This window comes from Bradysia coprophila, chromosome II, assembly GCF_014529535.1.
Source record: "Bradysia coprophila strain Holo2 chromosome II, BU_Bcop_v1, whole genome shotgun sequence".
Taxonomy (NCBI): domain Eukaryota; kingdom Metazoa; phylum Arthropoda; class Insecta; order Diptera; family Sciaridae; genus Bradysia; species Bradysia coprophila.
In genome coordinates this window covers 3,618,384-3,642,305 of record NC_050735.1, presented here as the reverse complement: position 1 = coordinate 3,642,305, position 23,922 = coordinate 3,618,384, and the positions used below count along the sequence as shown (strand labels likewise).

General features: G+C 35.5%; 3 protein-coding genes across 4 annotated transcripts; 2 read left to right on the top strand and 1 right to left on the bottom strand.

The window, feature by feature from the left end:
* The first annotated feature begins 2,690 nt into the window (after positions 1-2,690).
* LOC119067173 (cytochrome c1-like) lies at positions 2,691-3,598 on the top strand. 2 transcript variants are annotated; one of them, XM_037169999.1, is made up of 3 exons: positions 2,691-2,827; positions 2,886-3,039; positions 3,130-3,598. In XM_037169999.1, exons 1-3 carry the CDS (start codon positions 2,786-2,788, stop codon positions 3,561-3,563), a joined length of 630 nt encoding a protein of 209 aa, XP_037025894.1. In that variant the 5' UTR covers positions 2,691-2,785; the 3' UTR covers positions 3,564-3,598. The 2 variants fall into 2 exon arrangements, with proteins under 2 accessions (XP_037025894.1, XP_037025884.1); XM_037169989.1 differs by having other exon boundaries at positions 2,886-3,598.
* Positions 3,599-11,348: 7,750 nt separating this feature from the next.
* On the bottom strand, positions 11,349-12,145 carry LOC119067188 (cytochrome c1-like). Its single transcript, XM_037170023.1, has 2 exons — positions 12,060-12,145; positions 11,349-12,002 (listed from the first exon to the last, which is right to left on the bottom strand). The coding sequence occupies exons 1-2, from the start codon at positions 12,099-12,101 to the stop codon at positions 11,385-11,387; spliced, it is 660 nt and encodes a 219-aa protein (XP_037025918.1). The 5' UTR covers positions 12,102-12,145; the 3' UTR covers positions 11,349-11,384.
* A 5,653-nt stretch (positions 12,146-17,798) lies between these two features.
* LOC119066685 (polypeptide N-acetylgalactosaminyltransferase 5-like) lies at positions 17,799-23,479 on the top strand. The gene is made up of 8 exons (XM_037169281.1): positions 17,799-17,941; positions 18,000-18,566; positions 22,052-22,251; positions 22,307-22,484; positions 22,545-22,722; positions 22,779-22,918; positions 23,029-23,250; positions 23,317-23,479. The coding sequence occupies exons 1-8, from the start codon at positions 17,801-17,803 to the stop codon at positions 23,437-23,439; spliced, it is 1,749 nt and encodes a 582-aa protein (XP_037025176.1). The 5' UTR covers positions 17,799-17,800; the 3' UTR covers positions 23,440-23,479.
* Positions 23,480-23,922: the final 443 nt, after the last annotated feature.

The window sequence follows — 23,922 nt, the reverse complement described above, 5'->3', positions numbered from 1 at the left end:
CTTTCGGAGGTGATGGAAAATCCAAAACACGAGAAGGTGGCGGATGTTTCGATTGCAGAACATCTACCATGTACTGATTCATCGGAGCGAAAGAGTCTTCCGCAGAGAGAAGTTGTATTGCACCTTTAACATCGAAATCTGTGATTTTAGCTTCAACACGTTTTTTCGGATTCGCGGTCACAGAATTCTCCGTACAAATATTGGCCAATTCAAACTGATTGATATTTTCCTTTACAACCGAACTCCTAAACGTTTCTATAGATTTTCCTGAAATTTTGGTTATAGGCTAATAATGGCCCAAAAATAAGAATGGACAAAATCCATATCTTGGGAGCTGGAGCTCCCCAAAGTCTCCATACAAATGTCATATAAAAGCCGATTTGTATGTGTATGTGTATTGTATATTTTGGTGCATGATATGGAACGTCATGTGGTGAAAGGTATGTGTTGTTTTTGGATGTGTTTCTTGTTGGAAATTGTGTGGATTCCTCTGGCATTTCCTAACTTCTATCGGATTTTTTGATGGTTTAGGGTTATTTTCGACATAAGTGAGGTGTTCCGAGGGTGGTACCAAAATTTTGGGATGGCAGATGATTCCTCTGGCATTTCCTAACTTCCATGGTTTTTCGATGGATTTGGGTTATTTTCGATATAAGTGAGGTGTTCCAAGGTTGGTTCCTAAATTTTGGGACGATAGATCATTCCTCTGGCACTTCCTAACTTCGATCGGATTTTTCGATGGATTTTGGTTATTTTCGACATGAGTGAGGTGTTCCAAGGTTGATTCTTAAATTTTGGGATTCAGACTGATTCCTCTGGCACTTCCATCTGTTTTTTTGATGGATTTAGGTTATTTTCGACATGAGTGAGGTGTTCCAAAGCTGGTTCCTAAATTTCGAAATGACAGTCCATCGGTTTATTTGATAAATTTGGGTTATTTTCGACATGAGTGAGGTGAGTCAGGTTGGTTCCTAAAACTGAAAACCGACATATTTTCTGTTTTTGTATTTTACACGAGTTCTTGATTTCTCCCTTTAAAAATACATGCAAAAATCACAAAACACTGAAGAAACACAAAACTGAAAATGTGTCGGTTTTCAGAATTCCGCGAGTGTATAGGATTTTTTTTATGGATTTGAGTTATTTTTGATATAAATAAGGTGTTCCAAGGTTAGCTCCTAAATTATGGGATGACAGATGATTCCTCTAGCACTTTCTAAGTTCCATCGGACTTTTTTTATGGATTTCAGTTATTTTCGACATGAGTTAGATGTTCCTAGGTTGGTTCCTAAACTTTGGGATAACAGATGATTCCTCTGGCACTTCCTAATTTCCGTCGGTTTTTTCAACGGATTTGGGTTATTTTCGATATAAGTGAGGTGTTCTAAAATTGGTTTCTAGATTTTAAGATTCAGACTGATTTCTCAATAATTTTTTAATTTCCATAAGGTTTTTTGATGTTGTCGAAATGACATACTTACAAAAAAACCAAAAAAACCTTAAAGGGTAAATGTGACGCAAGGCCTTTATCTTACTTAAAAAATAACTGACATCGCTGAGGTTACTCAACATCTGCCACTTGTGACGCTTTTTGTAAAATTTTCTTTCACAAATTTTAAGGTCAATTTTTTGTGATAAAACTTTTGCGTGTGACGCACCATGCGTTACCCTTAGCGATATCAACTATTTTGTAAGTAAGATAAAATTACTTGCGTCACATTTGCCCTTTAAGAGTTTTTTGACTGATTTATTCTAACTGTAGGTGTATATTATTCTCACATGAATGCTATTGAGGATGGAAGGCTATTGACCATGAAAATACATTGGACCTTTAGAGACATTGAAAACATACTGGTAAAATTACCCTCCAAGAGATGAATCTGACATAAGTGCGAAGTTTAATTTTTTAGGCTGTAAAAGTGAATTTCGCACAAGTTGGAATTGCTATGTGAGAAATTTTGTGCGACAAAAAGGGAAATACTTCAACATTTTCCATTTAGAAAATGTTAAGAGATTCCGGTATCTCACATCAAATGCATCAAATGTGGCCGGTATCACAACTCCTTTTAAAAAATGTTAGGATGTCCCGCTATCTTGAAAAATGGTTTTGCAAAAACCTTCAAATAGCTCGCACACACTTTTCTGCTTCCCAATGAACATTAAAAAAAACGAACATTGTACTTGTGCGAGATTCACCCCAAATGAGGGTAATCTCACACCGTACGAGATTCACCTCTGTGGTGAGTCTCACACAACCGCCTTTTGTATGGTGTGCGAGAAAATCCTACCCTAATTCTACCACTTTACTTGTAATTACGATGGTAAACACCTGAAAAATATTATCTGAACCTTTCTAACAAAATAAATCGTTTCCAATGTTGCTTTTAAATTCAGCCTTTATTATTCAAACTGAACTCAAAAATTTTACAGATGTTTCAACGAATTTTAAATTTTAAACGGAATTCTTAGAAATTCTTAGACTACAAAAGAAATGAAAATGTGAATATTTAAACAATCATTTGAACTTCGTCACAACTAGCATATATTAGTGAATTATTGGCACAATATTTTTTATTATGGACAGTTTTTGTAACTTTCCATGACAAGAAAAAAATATTAAACTTTAAGATACAAAGTCTGTGTAAAATATTTTTTGTTTAATCAGTTGTCGAAAATATTTATTTTTACGTCAGTCTTGTTACTCCGTTAGAGTATAAAAGGAGCTGCAAGTTAGAAGTTTAATCATACTAAAGTTTAATATCGAACTGATTAAAAGAAAAGAAAAATGAAAAGCATTCTTGTACTACTATGCATTGTCGCAGCTACAGTAAGTTTTGCCAAACCATTTTTTTAAATCAACTTGTTAACACAATTTATTTGGTTAGACTGCTTTCATCCCTGTAAGACCTGGTAGACGAGTGGGTCAACAAGAAGATGGTGAAAATGGAGGACCAGGAAATAGCGATAAAAACCCAATAAACATCTTGAGAGGTCTTACAGCTTTTTTGAATTCTTTACTTGGTAAGACAGACGAAGAAACAGCAGGCGAAGAACCAGCTGCCGAAGAAACAGGTGCCGAAGAAACAGGTGCCGAAGAAACAGGTGCTGAAGAATCAGCAGCCGAAGAACCAGCTGCCGAAGAACCAGCAGCAGAAGAACCAGCTGCAGAAGAACCAGCAGCGGAAGAACCAGCAGCGGAAGAACCAGCAGCCGAAGAACCAGCAGCCGAAGAACCAGCAGCCGAAGAACCAGCAGCCGAAGAACCAGCAGCCGAAGAACCAGCAGCCGAAGAACCAGCAGCCGAAGAACCAGCAGCCGAAGAACCAGCAGCGGAAGAACCAGCAGCCGAAGAACCAGCAGCCGAAGAACCAGCAGCTGAAGAACCAGCAGCTGAAGAACCAGCAGCTGAAGAACCAGCAGCTGAAGAACCAGCAGCTGAAGAACCAGCAGCTGAAGAACCAGCAGCCGAAGAACCAGCAGCAGAAGAACCAGCAGCCGAAGAACCAGCAGCCGAAGAACCAGCAGCCGAAGAACCAGCAGCCGAAGAACCAGCCGCAAAATAAAAAGTAGATGTTAATAAATTTATCTGAATCTGAAACGGAAACAGCCTTTCGATTTTTAATGGCGACTATAAAACAAACTCTGCAGGTTGAATATAAAAAAATTACAGTAACTTCTGTGTTATCTTCCTTTTGGCATCCACGATTCTGAGATGCACATTAGTAGCGAGAGTAGCGAAGCTTTGAATGAATTTTATTCTATACTCTTTGCTGTCGAAGTTAAGGAACTTTAGTTGAACAGTTTGACATGAAAAAAAAAAACAACAGTGTAATAGTAGATTGCATTCACGACAGAGTAGAGTTAACCAGGTAGGAGCGCTGATTTGGCTAGGGACCTGAATAAAATCTAATAGCCCTATATATATTTTACGAATTAAATTTTTCAATTTATGTCAGTGTTCATTTGAGTTCATTTTCATACAGTGTATTAGGTCCCTTATTTGACGTTTCGAAAATGGTTTATTTTACTCTGCCGTGATTGAATTGGATGTTGAGGAGGTATTTCATTACATGATTGATTACAAGTTTGTGATACATGCCGAACTCACAAGTGTAGTTTTAAGGACCAAACTTTGGAAACTGTTATTTTGGCAAGTGTAGAGATTGCATATCCGAGCCGACGGCTGTATGCTGTTTTATTGCCTATACATCCGGAATATCGTTGTTACAAGTACATTTTCTGCACGAGGACGTAACACTTCCAGAATAAAGTATTCAAGAAGGCACAAGTGCATTCGTGAGTATCAAAACAATCCTAATTGATCGATTACTTTGAACTATTTACATCACGTTGCTTTGTCTGCCAAACATTGCCTACCTTATATAAAATAGTTTGTCATCTTTAAAACAAAAACAAAAAAAAATTATTTGCGATAAAACATTTATAAACGATTCTAGTTTTCAAATGAGATCGAAATTTCGAAGTTAAGTTTCAGAGGCTTCCAAAATCGCAAGATTTGAAAATATTTTGTTATAATTTCATTCGGAAAAGTGAAAGTTCAAGCAGAAAAGTGAGTCTTCAAGAGAATTTTTGAACGAGTGTGATCTTTGCCAGAGCGAAGCAATTGCCGGAATTCATAATTATTCAATACAAGAGGTTGGCAATAACCTTTTCAGCGCTTTTTAGTAGACAATATAGGAGACTCATATTAAGACTGCCGTAATTTCATAAAAAGCAAAATTTGGATGTTAAAAAAACAATCTCTCGAAAAATCGACCATTAAATTTCATGAAAAACAATCTGGAATTGTTAGCGATCTGTCGCAAGTGAGTTCTGAGTTATGTCTTAATCTAAACACGGGTAGGATGAATAGCATGTATCTATACAGAATGAACCGAACCCGATGACCAATATATTTACATGACAAATATTGGATTTGCACCATTTTGACGATTTCGACAGAGATTGTTTTTTATCCAAATTATTTTCGTAGATTGTTTTTTCTGAAAATTATTTGTGGCCAATTTTGCGGGAGATTGTTTCAACAAAAAAATATTTTTTCTTCCGAATTACGGCAGCGGAGTAAACCATCGCTCGCTGAACCTAAATTCAGCTTTGCTGCTGATTTATAAACGAGAAGGTTACCAGTGAAAATAAATGAGATGCACATTTCAGTGCCTATATTCGCGAAAATATTTCAAGAAAATTGTGAAAATTTGAGAAAATTCTAGAAAATTATGAAAATTTGAGAAAATTCACGAAAATTCATGAAATTTGTGAAAATTCATGAAATTTGTGAAAATTCATGAAATTCGTGAAAATTCATGAAATTTGTGAAAATTCATGAAATACTGGTACTTTCTTTGGAACAATTTCTGGCCGTTTGTCAGTTTTCGAGTTGATGTTTCATAGTCACGCCAGAATCGGTTATTTTCGGTTATAACGCACAATCCTAGGTTTTTGAATCAAAACCTCAGATCTTGAGGTATAACAGAAAATGACCGATTCTGGCGTGACCATTTACTACCCCTTTGAAAATCTCTAAAATCTTGAGTTGAAAATTATGGAAATATTGATTCTGATGAAAGAGTTTTGCAATTTTCCAAAACACAAGTTTGCTTTTTGATTTTATTTTTGATATCGTGTGCGTTTTACACGTTGTTGCGTGATATTAAGAAGAGCCCGCTTTTTCGACGAACGTCGTGAGTTGTGCTCCATATGAACAAGAGGAAGATCAGCGTTTGCTGTCATGTCGATTTCAATTCCACTTGCCGAATCTTCATTCAGATTTTCGCTGTTGTGGATTTCAATTACACTTGCCGAATCTTCATTCAGATTTTCGTTGTTGTTTAAATCGGATGAAGTTTCATTGTTTGGTTCTCCAGCGCCAGTCGGAATTTCTTGACCATGTCGTAGAGAAATGTGTTTCTCTACGGTGTAGAGGCTCCATTTTGGCTGTGTGTGGGATTGGTCGTTTGCTGTTTTTTTTCGGTTTGTAGGAGGGCTTGTAGCCTTTGTACGAGACTGTGTGCTTTTCATTGCAACAAACGAACGGGCACTTTACAATGCATTTCAATTTGCCATTTGTCCATTGATAACTCTCCTCCACTATTTGAAAATGTAACTCCTCGCGGGGAATCTTTAAAATATTTTTGTTTTAGGTAAATTTCTTATAATTGTTTTTACGGGTATGTAAAATAGTACCTCAGCAAAACGCGGTTTATTTTTTAACCATCCAAATATCGATTGAAATAGCAAATTTACCAGTTTCTTCTTTGTTGCTGCGTCCTCTTCCGAGCTATTATTTTTATTGGCATTTGCAGCTGCAGTCTCTACCTCGTCAGGAATGATAGCCGGTGGGAGGGTTTTTTCAAAAGGCGAAACGATGCCCAATTTCTTGGCACAATGTTCGACGATCATCATCAGGATTATTTTATGACCGCTCGAAAAACCAAATTTTTTTGCCAGGACACATATTTTCCAAGATAGTCACGAATTTGGGGCTTATCACCAACGACCATGGAAATGGAGAATTTATCTTGCATAAAAGTTTCGATGCGAGCGATAGCTTCGTCGTCAACTCTCGATAAAACGTCGGCACAGTCGATGTCGTCGATCATTAAAATATTTTTCAAATTTACCGGGATTTTAATCTTCAAATCGTCCCCAAGTTTATCAAAAAAATCATCACCGAAACAATTTAAGATCGAATTTTCTTCTTCACTACCGTCCTCGTCCATGTTAACTTATTTCGCGACAAATTAACTTTCTAAAACTGTTTCGACAGTTGCAACGAAATTGTTCTACTTAGAACTGAAGCTTAACAGTTAGTCTAGTCTAAGGACGAAACCAATAACACAAACACTGTTTATTCGTTTTTCCTGAATTATCGAAAAATTTCATGAAAATTCATGAAAATTTGTGAAATTTTGTGAAAATTCATGAAATTTTGTGAAAATTCATGAAAATTTATGAAAATTTGTGAAAATTCAAGAAATATGTGAAAATTGAGAAAATATTTTCGCGAATATAGGCACTGGCACATTTGATGATGTGGTATATAGATATCATGCCCGCACGTTAGTAAGCGGGCGTGACGCAAGTCCTAAACTACAAAATTTTCCGAAACAAGATTTTTACGAAGAATCGACGAACACGAAGAATCGATGCTGCATTTCCACGCTAAATTGAGATTGCTAATCGTTGGAACATAAAACTCGTCGCTCTTTTCTCATGAGTAGTTTCCGCGATCTTGCTTCCAATTGATTTTATTAGTTTAATTGCTTCTTTGCCAAACACACCGGATGTCCCTGTGGCTACTGGAATGAAAATAAATTGTTCTCGCAAATCGACGTAGTGTTCGTACTTTTTTTTCTTCCGCGTGTTTTGCTGCCCGACCTTATTCTTTTGAGATTCGATTGATATAAGACGATGCAAACGTATCAGCACAAGTATAGTCCCAAAGTTATTTTCCTTTGGTCCAAGATATAAGAATGAGCCCATCAGGTTTCTTCCCGTCGGGTCTTGAACATCCTGGTGGTTCGAGTAAACAAGGAACTTCTGCTGATTTCAATCTTCGTTGCATTAAGTTATTGAAGTCTCGATGTCGTGGTAGTGTTCCTAAAGCTTTGGAGCAAGATAAACCATGCCTACCATATTTGTCTACTTTTGTTCCACAAACACATTTATGGGGCTGTACTATTGGCGAGCCAAGACATAATGCGACAGCCACTCTAAATTCGTCGTTGTTTAAATGTGTACCAAGTTGCAGTGATGGTAAAGCTTGAAGCCAATCAGCCGATTCTTCAGATGAATTTGCCAACAAACGCGCCTTGTCAATTTTCTCTTTCGGCCATGAATGTATTGCTTCGAATTTTTGGGTTACTTCAAAATTTTCCCATGCACTCTGTAATGGTCGTAACGACTCCTCAGGTAACTCTCTGAACCTGTGACACCTCTGTTCTTCAGCCTCAACGTGCACCAAATCATCTTGTCGGTAAGTTTCGTGTAAAAATTGATTTAGTAAAGGGCTTCTTCTATGTAAAAAAGCAAAATTTCGTATTTTCAGGTAACTTAAGTTGGCTATATTGCCAGTTAACAATTTGTCCACGAAGTGTACATAAATTGCCATTGGAAAACGGGCTGATCACACCAAATGTCCTTTGACTTCCGATTCCGAACATTTAATGCGTATTTTTTCATACTAGCCGCAGTGGCTATTTAGTTGAATTTTCAGCGAATTTTGGCGAATTTGGAGAATTTGACGAATTTTGGCGAATTTTGACGAATTTTGGCGATTTTTTGTGAATTTATACATGATTTTAAGAAATTTCAAAGAATCGTAGAGCTTAGTTACATATTTTTGGCCAAGACATTCTAGAAATCTATTTTTAACCGGGAAGCCATGATGGCTTTTTTTTGGAAAAACGATGAAAAATGTCCTAAATTTGTGAATTTTACATATATATTTGTGAATTTGGTAGATTCTTGCATATTTTTATTATGCTATATCACAAAACTAGCAAAATATTTCAAAAAACATAAATTTGGAAGAAAATTTTCAAAATTTGAATTTTTTAATTTGGGAGAATTTCGGCGAATTTCGACGAATTTTGGCGAATTTTGGCGAATTTCGGCGAATTTTGGCAAATTAATACAACTAAATAGCCCCTGCGCCTAGCGGGATGTTTTTCACATTTTTTCGGTGCAGATTCGTCACACGAAATGTACACCGAATGTACATTAAATGTTCAATTGATGTGGTCCAGTAATTTACACTTTAAGTGATATTACAGTCTTAACTATTTAGATGTACAAAGTTTTTTACACTCGCCAAACCATGAAAACACTGAATATCACGCGTCAAAAGTTATCGGAAACCACACTTTTTTAGTTCTCTCTCAGCAGACCTTGCAAACAGGTCTAGGGATTCAGACAATGTTTTGCTTAATGGTGGAGTTTGTTTATGTTATTCGTCAAATAGAGAAATTTATCAACGAGTAGTGTGATGCACATCGAACGATCAACTCGTTCGGCTTTGTATCGCGTATTTTCGGTTTCGTCTTTATTTTTATTCTTCTTCTATACATTTAAGTTTAACCTTGAACGATGTGTAACAATGTGATAAAAATGCTTTGTATTTGGTTTTGTTGTTTGTGTATTTCATGGTGTGACGAGTGTAAAATTTTGTGCATCACAGGATTGAAACCACTCAATCACAGTATGTGTGTGAATTCGTATCACACGAGAATTATTTTTGCATACGTATGTATGTTAGCTTTTTGCCGTTGGTTCAGAAATAAATAAAAATAAAAAATGTTGCGTCTCGCCTTCGTCTCGACGACACATATATACTCATGCAAAAATTATTCTCTCGGTATACGAATTCACACGTATACTGTAATTTCGTGGTTTCAATCTAAGTGATGCAAATAACTATTCCTTTATCTGACTTCACCACCTAGGCCACCGGCCACACTCTTTGTAAAGCGAACAACGTAACAGTGCGTATTCTATGACGTCATTTGGGTAATAAATAATAATAATAATACTATCTTATAAATAAGACGTTCACTCATATCAGTGTAGCAAAAACATCGTACATAGTCTGTGTTTAGTTGGTTTATTTTGCAAAGACTGTGGGATCCATAGAGTTACACTCGTGAGATGGCATGGTACCTGGAATTGAAGTTTCCTTCGAATCAAGTGGAATTAACAGTAAAGTTAGCTTCACCGAAAACAGTAAACATTTGATGATCCTTATTCAAGATGTTCATCGTTCCGGAAAGTCAGCTGTGGTTCTTAGTTCTAACACATCATTGTATTGTATATCATTGTATTTTCGTAAGAAAGTAACGGTAAAGTGGCTCTCCAAAAGCCTTTCGGATGGGGGTGGTTCATATACCTCTTTTACATACTTTCGTATAAGTACGGTGAAGACAATCAGCAATCAGACAATCATAATAGATTATTGGTCGCAATGAAAAGCCCAATACAATCCGAATTGTGATATCCGAAGGTGTTTTACTTATAATTGTAGCATCTATGTCGAAATGTGAATGAACATACTTTGTGGCCGAAAATGAGGGCTTTGAATTTAAATTTTTTTCGTGGGTTTTCAGCTCTTTGCATGAAAAATTACATTTGTACCTGCTTTGGACGGTTGATTTAAGGCACTTTCGCTACAATATCCCTCCTGTGTTAAGTCTAGAGTTACGCAATAAAATAATCCAAAATTATCGATGAATCACAATTAGGGAATGCATTTACCGTCGATTTTGAAAAACCGGGAAACGGGAAAAACGGTTAATGAGAAAAAATTTCCCTGGAAATTTCCCGGGAAATGAATAGTACATTCTGTACTCGTTTAGACATTTTTTTGGATGAGTTGGGAGTTTGTAACTTGCACCGATGACAAATGCTTTTATCCTACCCCTACTAAGTGGCTTATTGTGCTCGCGAAGCCCTTCAGAAATGAGTTTACCGTTCCTTTATTTGCATTTTTCAGGATGATAAAGAATTTCATATCTACATATTTCAACAGAAATATCGGAAATCGATCGTGTGAACTAGTTTCAAAATTTCTGTTAGACAGTGTAAAGATTGAATTTTTAACTATGCTGAGCGAGATGCTGAGAAAGGAAATAAATGAAAGGTAAGCTCCTTATTGAACTGTTTTCATGAATTTTTGACGGACGTTGCTTCAATTGGTTTCTTAAAGATGTAGTAACACGATCTTCTAAACTTCGAATTCTGTAGACTTTCTAAAGAACATCAATTTCAGAGTTGCAAACTTAAGGCTAAGTACAAATGACACATTTTGCGTTGCTCAGATCGACAATTATGCTGCATTTTCTTTTGTTTTTTCTCAGTCTAGGGCTGATCTTGAGGTGCAATTTACGATGAAAATGTGTTGAAAATGTTCACAACGAGTTCAAATCAGATGTAATGCTGTAATGCAACTAGAAGAATAATTCAATTCAAGGTATTATTGCAAAGGAAAAATTTAAAAATCATTCAATTTTTGAAGGTCGGTTAACCGGTAAATGAAAAAAAAATCCCGGGAAATGGTAAACCGGTTAACCGGTTTTTCCCGGTTTTTAATTTCCCGGTTACATTCCCTACACAATATCTGTTGAGAAATTCGACAAAAAATCGAAATTCAAAAAATGTTGTATGCGAAGGGATCAGCTCAGATCTTGCGGTGTGGTTTTTTTTATCCTCTAGGATCCCTTTACTATCAGCAATGCTCATTTTTTTGGTATCTTTGGTATTTTGGTAATCGAAATTATTATATACAGTAAAGTTTTTTATGTAACCTTATTAGTTAGTAATAAAAGCCTGTTTCAGTTAAAGATTCAGTCAAATTTATTAACATCAAGTTTTTATTCGGCTGCTGGTTCTTCGGCTGCTGGTTCTTCGGCTGCTGGTTCTTCGGCTGCTGGTTCTTCAGCAGCTGGTTCTTCAGCAGCTGGTTCTTCAGCAGCTGGTTCTTCAGCAGCTGGTTCTTCAGCTGCTGGTTCTTCGGCTGCTGGTTCTTCGGCTGCTGGTTCTTCGGCTGCTGGTTCTTCAGCTGCTGGTTCTTCGGCTGCTGGTTCTTCGGCTGCTGGTTCTTCGGCTGCTGGTTCTTCGGCTGCTGGTTCTTCGGCTGCTGGTTCTTCGGCAGCTGGTTCTTCGGCAGCTGGTTCTTCGGCAGCTGGTTCTTCGGCAGCTGGTTCTTCTGCTGCTGGTTCTTCGGCTGCTGGTTCTTCGGCTGCTGGTTCTTCGGCTGCTGGTTCTTCGGCTGCTGGTTCTTCAGCAGCTGGTTCTTCGGCTGCTGGTTCTTCGGCTGCTGTTTCTTCTGCTGCTGGCTCTTCGTTTGTCTTACCAATTAAAGAATTCAAAAACGCTGTAAGACCTTTCAAGATGTCTAATGGTTTTTTATCGCTATTTCCTGGTGCTCCATTTTCGCCATCTTCTTGTTGACCCACTCGTCTACCAGGTCTATCAGGGATGAAAGCAGTCTAACCAAATAAATTGTGTTAAAAAGTTGATTTAAAAAATGATTCGGCAAAACTTACTGTAGCTGCGACAATGCAGAGTAATAAAATAATGCTTTTCATTTTTCTTTTCTTTTAATAAGTTCGATATTCAACTTAAGTATGATTAAGCTTCCAATTTCCATCTCCTTTTATACTCTAACAGAGTAACGAGTCTGACGTAAAAATAAATGTTTTCGACAACTGATTAAACAAAAAATATTTGTAATTTTTTTCAAATTGCGTTGACGAATTTATAATGTTTGTATTCACTATGTCACACTTTCTCAATCTCAATTTCGTGATAACACGAAAACTACAGTAATTCTGAGCGGATTTGCAAGAAAAATTATTTGGTGAGGAATTCAATCCCTGAAGTTAAGTTTGAGGGCGAGCTTTAAGAGATCAATTATCTTAAAAATATTGCCTACAGATAAAATGTTTATTTTGTCTTCGATCAACATATTATCGGAACCCAATTTTTTTAAGCTTCAAACTAAAATGGCATATTCTGTGTGGATTAACAGTTTTGTTTGTTCCACAAGTCCCACAGCGATTTCAAAGCATATACATTAACGACAATAACCATGTGTTGATTCCATCTGATTCAATTTCATTCGTGACAATACATAAACATTTTTCGATTTTTTACCCTACCAACTACTCGAATACCGAACGAATCAAAGGCAAAATACTACAAATCAAGTTTAGTTTTGACCGAGGGGTGACTCACTTCCATTTAATCCATTAAATCCATTTAATCCAAAAAAATTTTTTTAGTTTTATCGAAATAATTAGGCTACCCACCTAAAAAATTTGTAAAATAATTACGAAAATTAGATCTGCACGATCTCAAGGGCGTTTAAGTACTCGTGAGGTATAGAATTTTTTTTTTTGGTAAAAATGGTATTAAATTTATTTAATACATTTAATCCATTTATTCCACTTTACACCAAAAACTTCTAAAAGTGAAATTTTACGCTTTTTAACGTTGTAGTATGAGTTGTAGTACGTCGTTCAATCAAAATCAACCATTTTTAAGACTCTTAAAGTATTTGGTAAAATTAAGTTTTTTCCTATTTAATCCAATTTTTATTCCATTTAATCCATTTAATCCATTTAATCCATTAAATCCATTTAATCCATTAAATCCATTTAATCTAGAAGTGAGTCACCCCTCGGTTTTGACGTTTTTTTAGTAATTCGTACGTACTATATGAGATATAGCTCAGCCTCTGCTTTACACATTTCTAACTGTTGTTTACTTAGTTACTTATTTAGTCTTAAAAAATTTATTCTACAAATCAAGATCACTTTTTGGTTTTATATGTCCAAGTTCTTATAAAACGTGCTATAAGTATACTTTCAACCACCATTTACGGTTTGGAGGCAATGGGGAAGTATTGTAGCCTACGATATAAAAATGAAATGAAATTTTTGAAGACAAAATAGCGAAGCGATTATGAAAAATGATGTAGGAACGCACATTTGAAATCAATTGCGTTGGGCGCCTTTGTAGACTTATGTGCTAGGTGCAAACTTTTTTTTCTATTGAGGGCCACCGTGGATTCAACCCTTACGGTCGTGCATTCATCAGAAAATTAGTTTCGAGTAAAATAATAGTATATTACTTCCGAGGTTCCAAGTTGTGTATTTGTTAAGTGGGGTGTTACAGCCCGACCCGAAGGGGAGGGCTGTATTCCCCACTTGTCAAATAACAACTTGGAACCTCGTAAGTACAATGATTTACCAAGTGCTTTACGTGATTAGGCAATGTAAATGAAAATGAAACATGCCGTAACACGTAAAGTATTATGAATTAGTAAATATTTTTAATGTGTATAGGCATCCTGTACCTTGTATTTACATTGAATTGACATTTACCTTGTATTACTCATTTACATACGCTCTGCTGTAATCCACTATAACAGTGAAAATAACAGGAATGAAGCAAAACCATTTTTGTACCATTTTTTCATCTGATTATAAATATTTGTGTGATCAGAAAATTGCTTTTAAGGTCATTTAAAATTTGAGTAAAACTAAGATTGAAATTTGTGATTAAATAATTCAGTGCTTGAGTAGCAATGAAGCTGGAATTACTGCCTACAGTTATTCAATTCATTGCCAAACACTGTAGAGTAAAGAAGTAACAAATCAACTGAAGATATAGAACATTATTCATCGTAAAAAAGTGTTACAACTTTATCAAGTGTCCCACAATTTCCTTTAGTGCAACTAAAATATTGTTGGAAGGGTGTAAAACATTCGGTCAAGGCGTCCGGACTGGCTCGATTCGTATGACTGATTAATATTGATTGTGTAACTTACACAGTGTAAGTGAATAAGTGGGGGAACTACGCCATATGGTCTATTGGGACATTTGCCTTGGGCGCAGTTATTTGACGGTGCAAAATTTTGAAAGAAAAAGCTAACGAAAAATTTATTTAAACAATTTCGCTCACTTCGCTCGCTATTGAAAGAATACAAATTTTTATCAGAAGATGGCTTTCCGTTAATTCTTCGATTTCCAATCAAAAAATTTCTACTGAGGCCTTTCTCTCAATATTTTTCGATTTCTAATCAAAATATTCCTACTGAGGTCTTTCGGCTGATTTTTTTTCGATTTCTAATCAAACTATTCCTGCTGAGGCCTTTCTGTTGATTTTATTCAATTTCTAATCAAAATATTCCTACTGAGGCGTTTTTGTTGATTTTTTTTCCGATTTCTAATCAAACTATTTCTGCTGAGGCCTTTCTGTTGATTTTTTTCGATTTCCAATCGAAATTTTTCTACTGAGGCCTTTATCTTAATTTTTCTTTCCAATCAAAATTTTCCTACTGTCTGTCTGTTGATTTTTTTTTTTAATTCCTAATCAAACTTTTCCTACTGAGGCCTTTCCATTAAAGTAATCCTGGACAAAGCCGGATACGCCTAGCACTAGGATAAAACAAAAAAGCGATAATGCCTTATTATTTGTAATTGAAAGACCAAGATAAAGGTCGGTGCATCCGTACGTACAGCGTCTACTACGCTCTCGTCTGGTTTTCTTTTTCAAATTCAAAAATATTTAATATTTTTATGTTAACTATTATTGTCGTCTATTTAATTTATACTTTTCTTTAGACAGAATACTGTATGACTCAAAGTATGACGCTAATAGAATAAAATTTTTGGAAAAACAATGAAATTCAATCCATTTGTGCAAATGTTTGATTCAATTTAGATTTGGAATTAATTCATTCAGATACTCAACGACTTTATTGACACAAAAACAAATATTTTTGAGAAAAAAAAATTCCACAACAAATGTATATACACAGCTTTATGAATCTAATAATGAGAATTAATTATATTTTTCCTACTTTCATTTTTGCGAAAAAAAAACATTTTCAAAATCAAATTAAGCTGTTCAAGCAATTTTATTTGTCTTATTACGGAAAATTATTGTGACAATAATAATTTATTGAAAGTTATTTGTAAAAATGTCTGGCGTGCCACTTTTAAATTTTCGGAATTCAATTTACTTAAGTTTGAAAATGGTTACGTAAATTTAGCAAGGTTTTTTGGTGATATAAGTGCCTGTATTTTTCTAACACAACAGATACTTCAAATGACAGACACGTATCGGACAACAAAATATTAAAGTTTGGACCTTTCATCACCAAATTGCGGGAAAAAAATGTTTAATAGTACATTTCGTACCTAGGACTAAAAGTATTTTTTAGCGTGTGAGAAGTTTCCAGACTGAGCCGAAGGCGTTTGTTTCCTTCAGTTTTCATGGGATAACTTCAGACGAACCCGGAGAGGAATTACGGCTGTCATTCTCGATCCGTTCAATTGTCAAACATTTTAATGCCTTTGGTAGAGAAAACAATTGAAATGTTGGACCCAATACGTAATGTCAGATGTAATTCCTCTTCTGCTCAACATTGATGTGTTATACGTCAAATGATAGATATTGACTAGAACAATCAGAATATATATAGTCTTTGAAAATTGGGTCCGTGGATCAGTAGTAAGGAGAAATGAAAACAGCAAATTTCCGTTTTGACTCAATTTTCTTACGTATTTGAAGGACATACTTTCCTGTGTTCCCGCACCTCCCTCAGGGTCTTGCTCCCAATTTCCCTAAATCCCCAAAAAAAGTTTTTGGAAAAATATGAAAAATGTGGCGAAAAGTGGACAAAATTGTATATTAAATGTGAAATGTAAACTAATCTGGAGCGGTATTATGGCTGAAGCAAATTCCTATATAACTATAAATTTCACTGACGTCTGCTGTAATATTTACATGTTAGTGAATATGAGTGAATATGAGGCAGTGATAATTGATTCAATTTTCCATTGTTGTAATGTAAATGGAATGGTAAATGGTGGAAGTGTGATTCGAGCTAAAAACGTAGGTCCTACTTAGAGTAAATGAGACTTGCGCTCTTCGAATAAGCTTATTTAAACAAAATAATGACAAGGTATACATTTGAAATTAGTCGACGCTAATATTACTAACGTAAATTGCATAATAATAGATTATGATAGCGGAGAATATTTTCAGCGTTATACACTCGTGTATATTACACACAATACGAGTGTAATATACAAGAGAGTATTACGCGTGAAATATTCTCCGGAATCATATTTTCTTTTATTGTATTGCGGAAACGACCAACTTATCGACATATTAATGTAGGATATATTTACATAGATAAATAATAATGACGTCATATCAATGGAATAATTGAGAGAAATAATGTTTGGTATAATACTCTGAAAAACAGTGTTTAATGTCGATATATAGACCGCAATGCAATAAAACATTATAAGGTACCAGTGAATATACCACGCACTAATACTCTTCGGTATATTACACGTACACTCGTTACACTCGGCTTTGTGCAATATACAGAAGAATATTAATTCTCGGTATATTCACCAGTACTTTAATGTACTATTATGAAACGAATGATAATAACGTTTTAAAACAGCACTACACTGGGCACAAAAAATGTAGAATAGAATTTCGCATTATTTACACATACAGATGCTTTGGGACCATCATTTCATTATAGAAATCAATATTTCAAATATTCCCAAATGGAATTTGATTAAAATAACTTCTAATTAATTAATAGTAAACCCGAAATGATTGAACAACTGCCATTTTTCATTTCTGGAGCTACTACGATCGACAAATCTGATTTCCCTAAAAAGTAAACATTTTGATTTGCCTCGTCAATACCTTTAATTTGATGTATCGCACACCATTTTTAAAACAAAATATTCGGAGATATGATTGAAAAACTAATCAAAAACTAGTGAAAAGCAGGCAAAACACGCTGTTTTACCTGCTTTCTCGCCAATAGCGACTGATCGATAAATCTGATTTTCCAAAGTCTTAATGAAGCAACGAGTGAAGCAATAAATTGGTTAAGTGAATTAGACATTGATTTCAGCAATTTTCGAGAATTTCTAGAATTTAATGTCTTGAATCTTAGAATCTTGAGTAGTTTCAAAAATTTCGAAAATTTCAAGAATTCTTAAAATTGTCCAAATTAATTTTTAATTCGAGAATTTTCATGAATCAATTTCGCTAAAATATGCCCTAGTTTAAATACGTTTCCGATGCAAAATATCGTTACTTATCGTGCCACAATATTATAGTATCCTTCGGAATTTACGATACTTTTGAAAATGTTATCAACATTATCGGTAAACCATACAATATTGCCGATAAGTCTGATTGAATTGTCCGCCGAACGTTATTTCATAAGTATACGCCGCAATGAAGGCCCTGCAGATAGTTATATTCACTTACACCTTAGTAGTTACCGGTTTCTTTATTGTTTACTCGTTTTACGATTATGATCTGAACACGACCATTAAGCAAAAGCGGCCTACCAATGTTGAGACATACATCGAACTGGTACGTTTGCTTAGAGAGTGCTCTCCCGTCTGACGCAATAAATTTTTACTTCCATTAGGCAAAAACATATCCAAAGTACTATGAAAGCAATCTGCATGTAGAATGGCCATTCAATATTACGAGACAGTATAATGAGTCGGACGTTCGTGAATGGAGTGAACCGATTAATTCACAAAGTAAATTTTCCAGCGGAATTGGTGAGGGTGGATCTGCTTTTGTTCCACCTGACAACATGAAAGAGTTGGAGGAAAAATTACGTAAAGAAAACAACTATAATCTACTGGCATCTGAAATGATGTCGTTGCATCGATCATTGCCCGATCCAAGGTACAACGAGTGCAAGAATTTATCATACCCCAAAAAATTGCCGACAACAAGTGTGATCATTATTTTCCATAATGAAGCGTGGACCACCCTGTTGCGCACAGTTTGGAGTGTAATTGATCGATCACCGGTCGAACTGATCGAGGAAATTATTCTAGTTGATGATTTGAGCACTTGGTCTTTTTTGAAGCGGCCATTAGACGATTACATCGAAACGATTCCCGTTCGCATTAAATTGATCAGGAATGCGAAACGGGAAGGTTTAATCCGGGCCCGATTGATTGGCGCCCAACATGCTGAGGTTCGTTTGGTCAATTATTAATTAGTGAAACTTTTGGCTTAGCTTTATGCAACGCACTTTAAGCATGAGTGGTATACTCTAAATACAGTACTGAAACTCGACAGTGTGTCACCCAACTATAAAACACTGTAAAAAATCATTTCATACAAATTAGTACTCTATTTGGCAGCTGTGGACTGTGATCACTTTTGCTTGAAGTGTGTTGGTTTATATTAACATTGGTGCCATAATAATTGTTTACGTCAATCACCTTTAGTTTTGCCCATTAGGGGATTGATATTCTTCCTGATCTTCATCTAACAAAAGTCAATGTTTTAATCGTTGCTGCAATAACATGTTAAAACTATAACCTATCATTTCCCGGGGAGCAGTAACTTCAAACTTTCCAATGGATGTCAATTGCCACTGTCGCCCTCACTTTCTCTATTACACTTACGCATTTATTGTAAGTTTTTCGATTCATAGAATATCCCAGGCAGACATTCACCTATCCAACATTTTAGTATTATTGTTCCAAGCAACTCTACTTGAATAATTTAAAAACCCATTCGACATTCATTAATTTAAAAAAACATTAATTAAAGCGATAAGTAATGAGCCAATTTTTATTATCTCAAAAACAGAAACGATGTATGGCATGTACCGACAATTCAAAGAACTGTCGTGTTTCGCTCGCGCTCTGTAACAAAATCGCTTTTCATTAATGTGATTTTTTTTGGGATATGTAAATTAGGAAACGGAGTGAGAAATCCCAAAGGGCTCGACGATCGAAGTACTTTTTTGTTTGCAGAAGAACATTGATATTCAAATGATGTAAAATGCTAACATCACCTTTAAATAATTCAAATATTGATCAATTTATACAATCGAATTACACTCTCGAAATTATTTATCTTGAAGTAGATACGCTAGATTAATTCGAGCAGATGTTTTCTATTTACTTCAAATAGAGTCATATGATACAATGGAAAGTTCTAGACTAGCAGAAAATAACACAATCGTCAGCAGACTTGTCGTTTTGTTTTTTGTACAACATTTCACCTTCTTTCTATTTCCATTATTTATTCAAAAACGTGACGTAAATAGGGAAGGGATTTCGGTAAAGACGGTTTCGGTAAAACCGGTATTACCGGGATTCCGAATACCGGTTTTTACAGGAATAGAAAAAGTTGTCGAAAACAACGTAATTTTCTTGAAAAAATATCAATAAACGAATGAAAACGAATAACTTTGGCTTTACAATCCACGCCATTAGTCGTATAAATTTATACGTCAGAGAGAGCTTTTTTCTCCTTTGTTACGATCTGTCAGTTTTTCTATTTTGCGATTTAGTATGGAAATGAAAACTAAAATTGAGATATCTTTGCTATTTTAAGTGGTATTTCATATTTTCATATTTTGGACCAAAATGTTTTAAAATGTGTTTGGAATCGATTGGCATTAACAGAATGTGTGAAAATATTTTTTTCTATTTTATTATTTTGTTAATGTCAATCGATTCCAAACACATTTTAAAACATTTTGGTCCAAAAAAATATGGAAAAGCACTTAAAACTAAAAAGCAAAAAACTAAAGCAAAATAGAAAAACTGACAGATCGTAACAAAGGAGCTCTCTCTGACTTATAAATTTATACAACTAATGGCGTGGATTTGGTAGAAGTGCCTGTATTACAATATTTCGGTGTATAAGAGTGATAGTCCTTTGCGTTGTGATATTGTAAATTTAAACTTCAACTATTCGTTTACAGAAATTCTACACTAAAACGATGGGATGTCTAATTATCATGACGAATAGTTCTTCAGACATACTTCTATGGTGCTGTCATTTACAAAACGTAGATCTAGCTTTCACTAAAACTTTTCGTCAGTTCAGATTACAGAGGCGTTGACATAAAAGTGATCCACTATAGATCAATGTCAAATAACGGTTGCTTCTCTCAAAATAGTGTCAAATTAGTTGTCAATTTCACAAAGCTAACCTCAAACAATGACAGCTCCATATAAATTTTTGTAACATTGTGGTTAGCTTTGTGAAAATGACAGCCAATTTGACATCTCAAACGACATTGACAATGATCTATTTCCGGTACACAGTTTCTTTTTATCCAAAAATTTCACAAGTATAAAAGCACACTAAAAATTTCGTCCGAATACATAGCTGCGGAATGTAAGCGACTATGGAATTTTGGAAAAGTTGAAACCATTGATCTTATTCAAAACAAGCGTCTCTAGAACAGCGATACAAAACGAAACTGTGTCAGATAAAGCCCTTTTTTTGAAAATTAATAAGATAAACTCTCTGGTATATTTTTTGTAAGAAAAAATGAATACTCAGACCCTACTTGAATTTGTGTAGCTGCTTGAGAGATGTTTTGATTTCATTGAATGTCGACCAATTTTGTAAACGCTTCTGCATATTGGATCCACAGATCTTAAATTTGAGAAGAGGTCCAAGGAATTTAAACAACACGAAAATGTAAGAGAATGATTGTCCGCATCTACTTCATGACTGTATTTAAAGGGGTCCCAATGGAAGTAGTTTTTCAAACTGAACGAAGTATTCAAAATAGTGATATCTGCATTAAAACCAGTCTGAAATGATCCTAAACATTAAATTCGACTATATTTTAGATTCATGGAGAAAAAGAAATTCAATGGAAAACCGGTAATACAGTGTCCGGTATTACCGAAAACCGGTATTGTTAAAAGCCTTCCGGTTTCCTTTCCCTAGACGTAAAGGTAACTTTACTGCACGGATCCAAAACTTTACCTCTAGTTTTTTAATAAAATATCTTACTCAAATACGCCTCGATCGGTAAATTTCACACAAGAAGTACCATTTTCATCATATGCCCCATTGTTAAGTAATGTAATATTATTATCATATTGAATAGAAAAACTGTTCATAACCTATGATCAACGCACTCCAACGAGGGAAGAAAAGTTGGAAACTACATTTCATGTGTTGTCGAGTCACCCGAGAAAATGCAATTTTCAACTTCTTTTCGCGAGATAAACAAAAAGGCTTCCGAAGTTTCAAACATTCACTTTTCGCAGTTTGTTGCAACAAGCTTGGTGTATGCAACAAGTTGCTAAATGAGGCGTTTATGACACCAGAGCGAAGCAACTAATAACTATTACATGCTTATGCACGGTAAAGTGCACTTTACATCACTGCTTGTGACAGGGAAAATGCACTTACCATCCACAAACATGTAAAATGTGTTACATCACTGCTTGTAAATGCTTGTTTAGGCACGTGTGATTACTCCACTCGTCTTCGGCAAACCTCACACTTGCCTAAACAAATATTTACAAACAGTGACGTAACATGCTATTTCTAACCTCAGCTGAAACTGCGGTACCTTTTTGTGAACAACGTTGTGTTGGAAAATTGACAACACCCTCGATAAGAAATTTCCTACTTTCTTTTTCCCGTGAAAAAATAACTACTAACACGCTCACTGTTCTAAATACCTTCCAGGGACAGGTCCTCACATTTTTGGACGCTCATATTGAATGCTGCATGGGCTGGCTCCAGCCATTACTGGCACGCATTGCAAATGATCGTTCTGTTGTCGCAGTACCACTAATAGACCCAATTTCATCTGCTGACATGAGTTACACTTACAACCGTGCGACCACTTACATCAATGGATTTCGAATGTCGTTGATATTTAACTGGCAAGTTGTGGGGCTGGTTCTCAAATGCAACTAAAAAGGTTTTCTTTTAAATCAGGAGGCCCATTCCGGAGAGAGAACTCATCCGAACCCATAAGGATAAAACAGCACCAGTTCGAACGCCAACAATGATCGGTTGTGCTTTTTCGATTGATAAAGATTTCTTCTTTGAAATTGGTTCATATGACGAAGGTATGAATATATGGGGTGCTGAAAACATGGAAATGTCACTGAGGGTAAGAAGGCCACCAAACCCAGTATGAAAAATCATATTTTCTTCTATCTACCCATAACAGGTATGGCAATGTGGTGGTTCAATGCAAATTCTTCCATGCTCTCATGTCGCACATTTATATCGAATATCGACCTACTCTTATGATGGGAATGCCGAGGCCATAAAATTGGGAAATGGTTTACGATTGATAGACGTCTGGATGCCGGAGTTCAGGGACATCCTTTATGCAGTCAATCCGAGTAACAAAATTCTTACGGTTTCCTATCGATCATCGGTTAACGTCGATGATTTTCAGGAAATAGAAACCATTCAGGCGGTAATATAACAGAGCGAGTAGCACTCAAGCAACGACTGAAGTGTAAAGACTTCCGTTGGTATTTGAAACATGTCTATCCGGAAAGCTGTTTGAATAATGAATTTATTCATTTTGGCGAGGTGTGTGCCTGTCTCTAAAAAAACAACGAAACTTTTACTTTTCGCGCTGAATTCCTTTCTAAACCCATTGGGTCATAGGCATTTTTGTCATTTATTTAATCTAATTACAGATTAAAAGTCCGGCGAAAAAACGCTGCTTAGATATCTGTGGTGGAAATGTCGGTGATCCAGTAAAACTTGTATCCTGCCACAATCAAGGTGGAAATCAAGTTTTAGGTTTAACAAAAGCACAGAAAATTGTTACAACTGAAGATCGGTGCTTAGGCGTAGATAAGAGATCTGTAATTTCAGTAACGTGCATACAAGCACCGCGATGGAATTATGATAACAAGGTATCCATAAAGCCACTAGCAATATTTGCTTACAATCGTATCAACTCACAGATTTGATATTTTTAGACAAATTGGCTAGTACACGTCGATAGTAAACTTTGCATGCAGGCCAAAAAGAGAAAAGTTGAATTAGGAAAGTGTGATCCGGATAATGACACATTTAATTGGAATCTAATATCTGCACTTTAACGGACATCTTTTATCATGTTAAAATCAACGAATCTCAGACTCATACCTTGCCCATCACACCGAAATTTATGAAGCTTCGGAACTTTTTAAAAACATTTTTTGAACTTACTCATATTCTTGCAAAATTCAATCCAAATATTTGCTGTAGACCAGTTTTCAAATATAGGTTGAAAAAAAAACAAGGTAAGACACGAAGGCACATGCCACCCAAATTTGAGTGGTTCAGTTGTATGGATATGACCAAAAGTAACGATGGGCTATTTAAAAAGTTTCTTGATATAGCGACCGAAGGGCTTTCTCGAGCCAGTCCGGCCCTGGATATTTCCCATTAAATTTTTAGTATATAAAAAGTTAACTTCCAAGTTCCACCACCGTCGTTATCAACTCACCTGTTATTTCAGAACCTAGTTTCAAATAACAGATTTGGGAGCAGTAAGCATTATTTCAACAAAATGTAGTCGATGAGGATTTTTTTATATTCTC

Bases quoted from the DNA above. Each gene is read 5' to 3' on its own strand.
- LOC119067188 (XM_037170023.1), bottom strand. From the start codon at position 12,101: ATGAAAAGCATTATTTTATTACTCTGCATTGTCGCAGCTACA. The intron at 12,003-12,059 runs GTAAGTTTTGCC...TTATTTGGTTAG, and splicing joins TCTGCATTGTCGCAGCTACA to ACTGCTTTCATCCCTGATAG.
- LOC119067173 (XM_037169989.1), top strand. From the start codon at position 2,786: ATGAAAAGCATTCTTGTACTACTATGCATTGTCGCAGCTACA. The intron at 2,828-2,885 runs GTAAGTTTTGCC...TTATTTGGTTAG, and splicing joins TATGCATTGTCGCAGCTACA to ACTGCTTTCATCCCTGTAAG.
- LOC119066685 (XM_037169281.1), top strand. From the start codon at position 17,801: ATGAAGGCCCTGCAGATAGTTATATTCACTTACACCTTAGTAGTTACC. The intron at 22,919-23,028 runs GTGTGTGCCTGT...ATCTAATTACAG, and splicing joins AATTTATTCATTTTGGCGAG to ATTAAAAGTCCGGCGAAAAA. The intron at 23,251-23,316 runs GTATCCATAAAG...TGATATTTTTAG, and splicing joins GATGGAATTATGATAACAAG to ACAAATTGGCTAGTACACGT.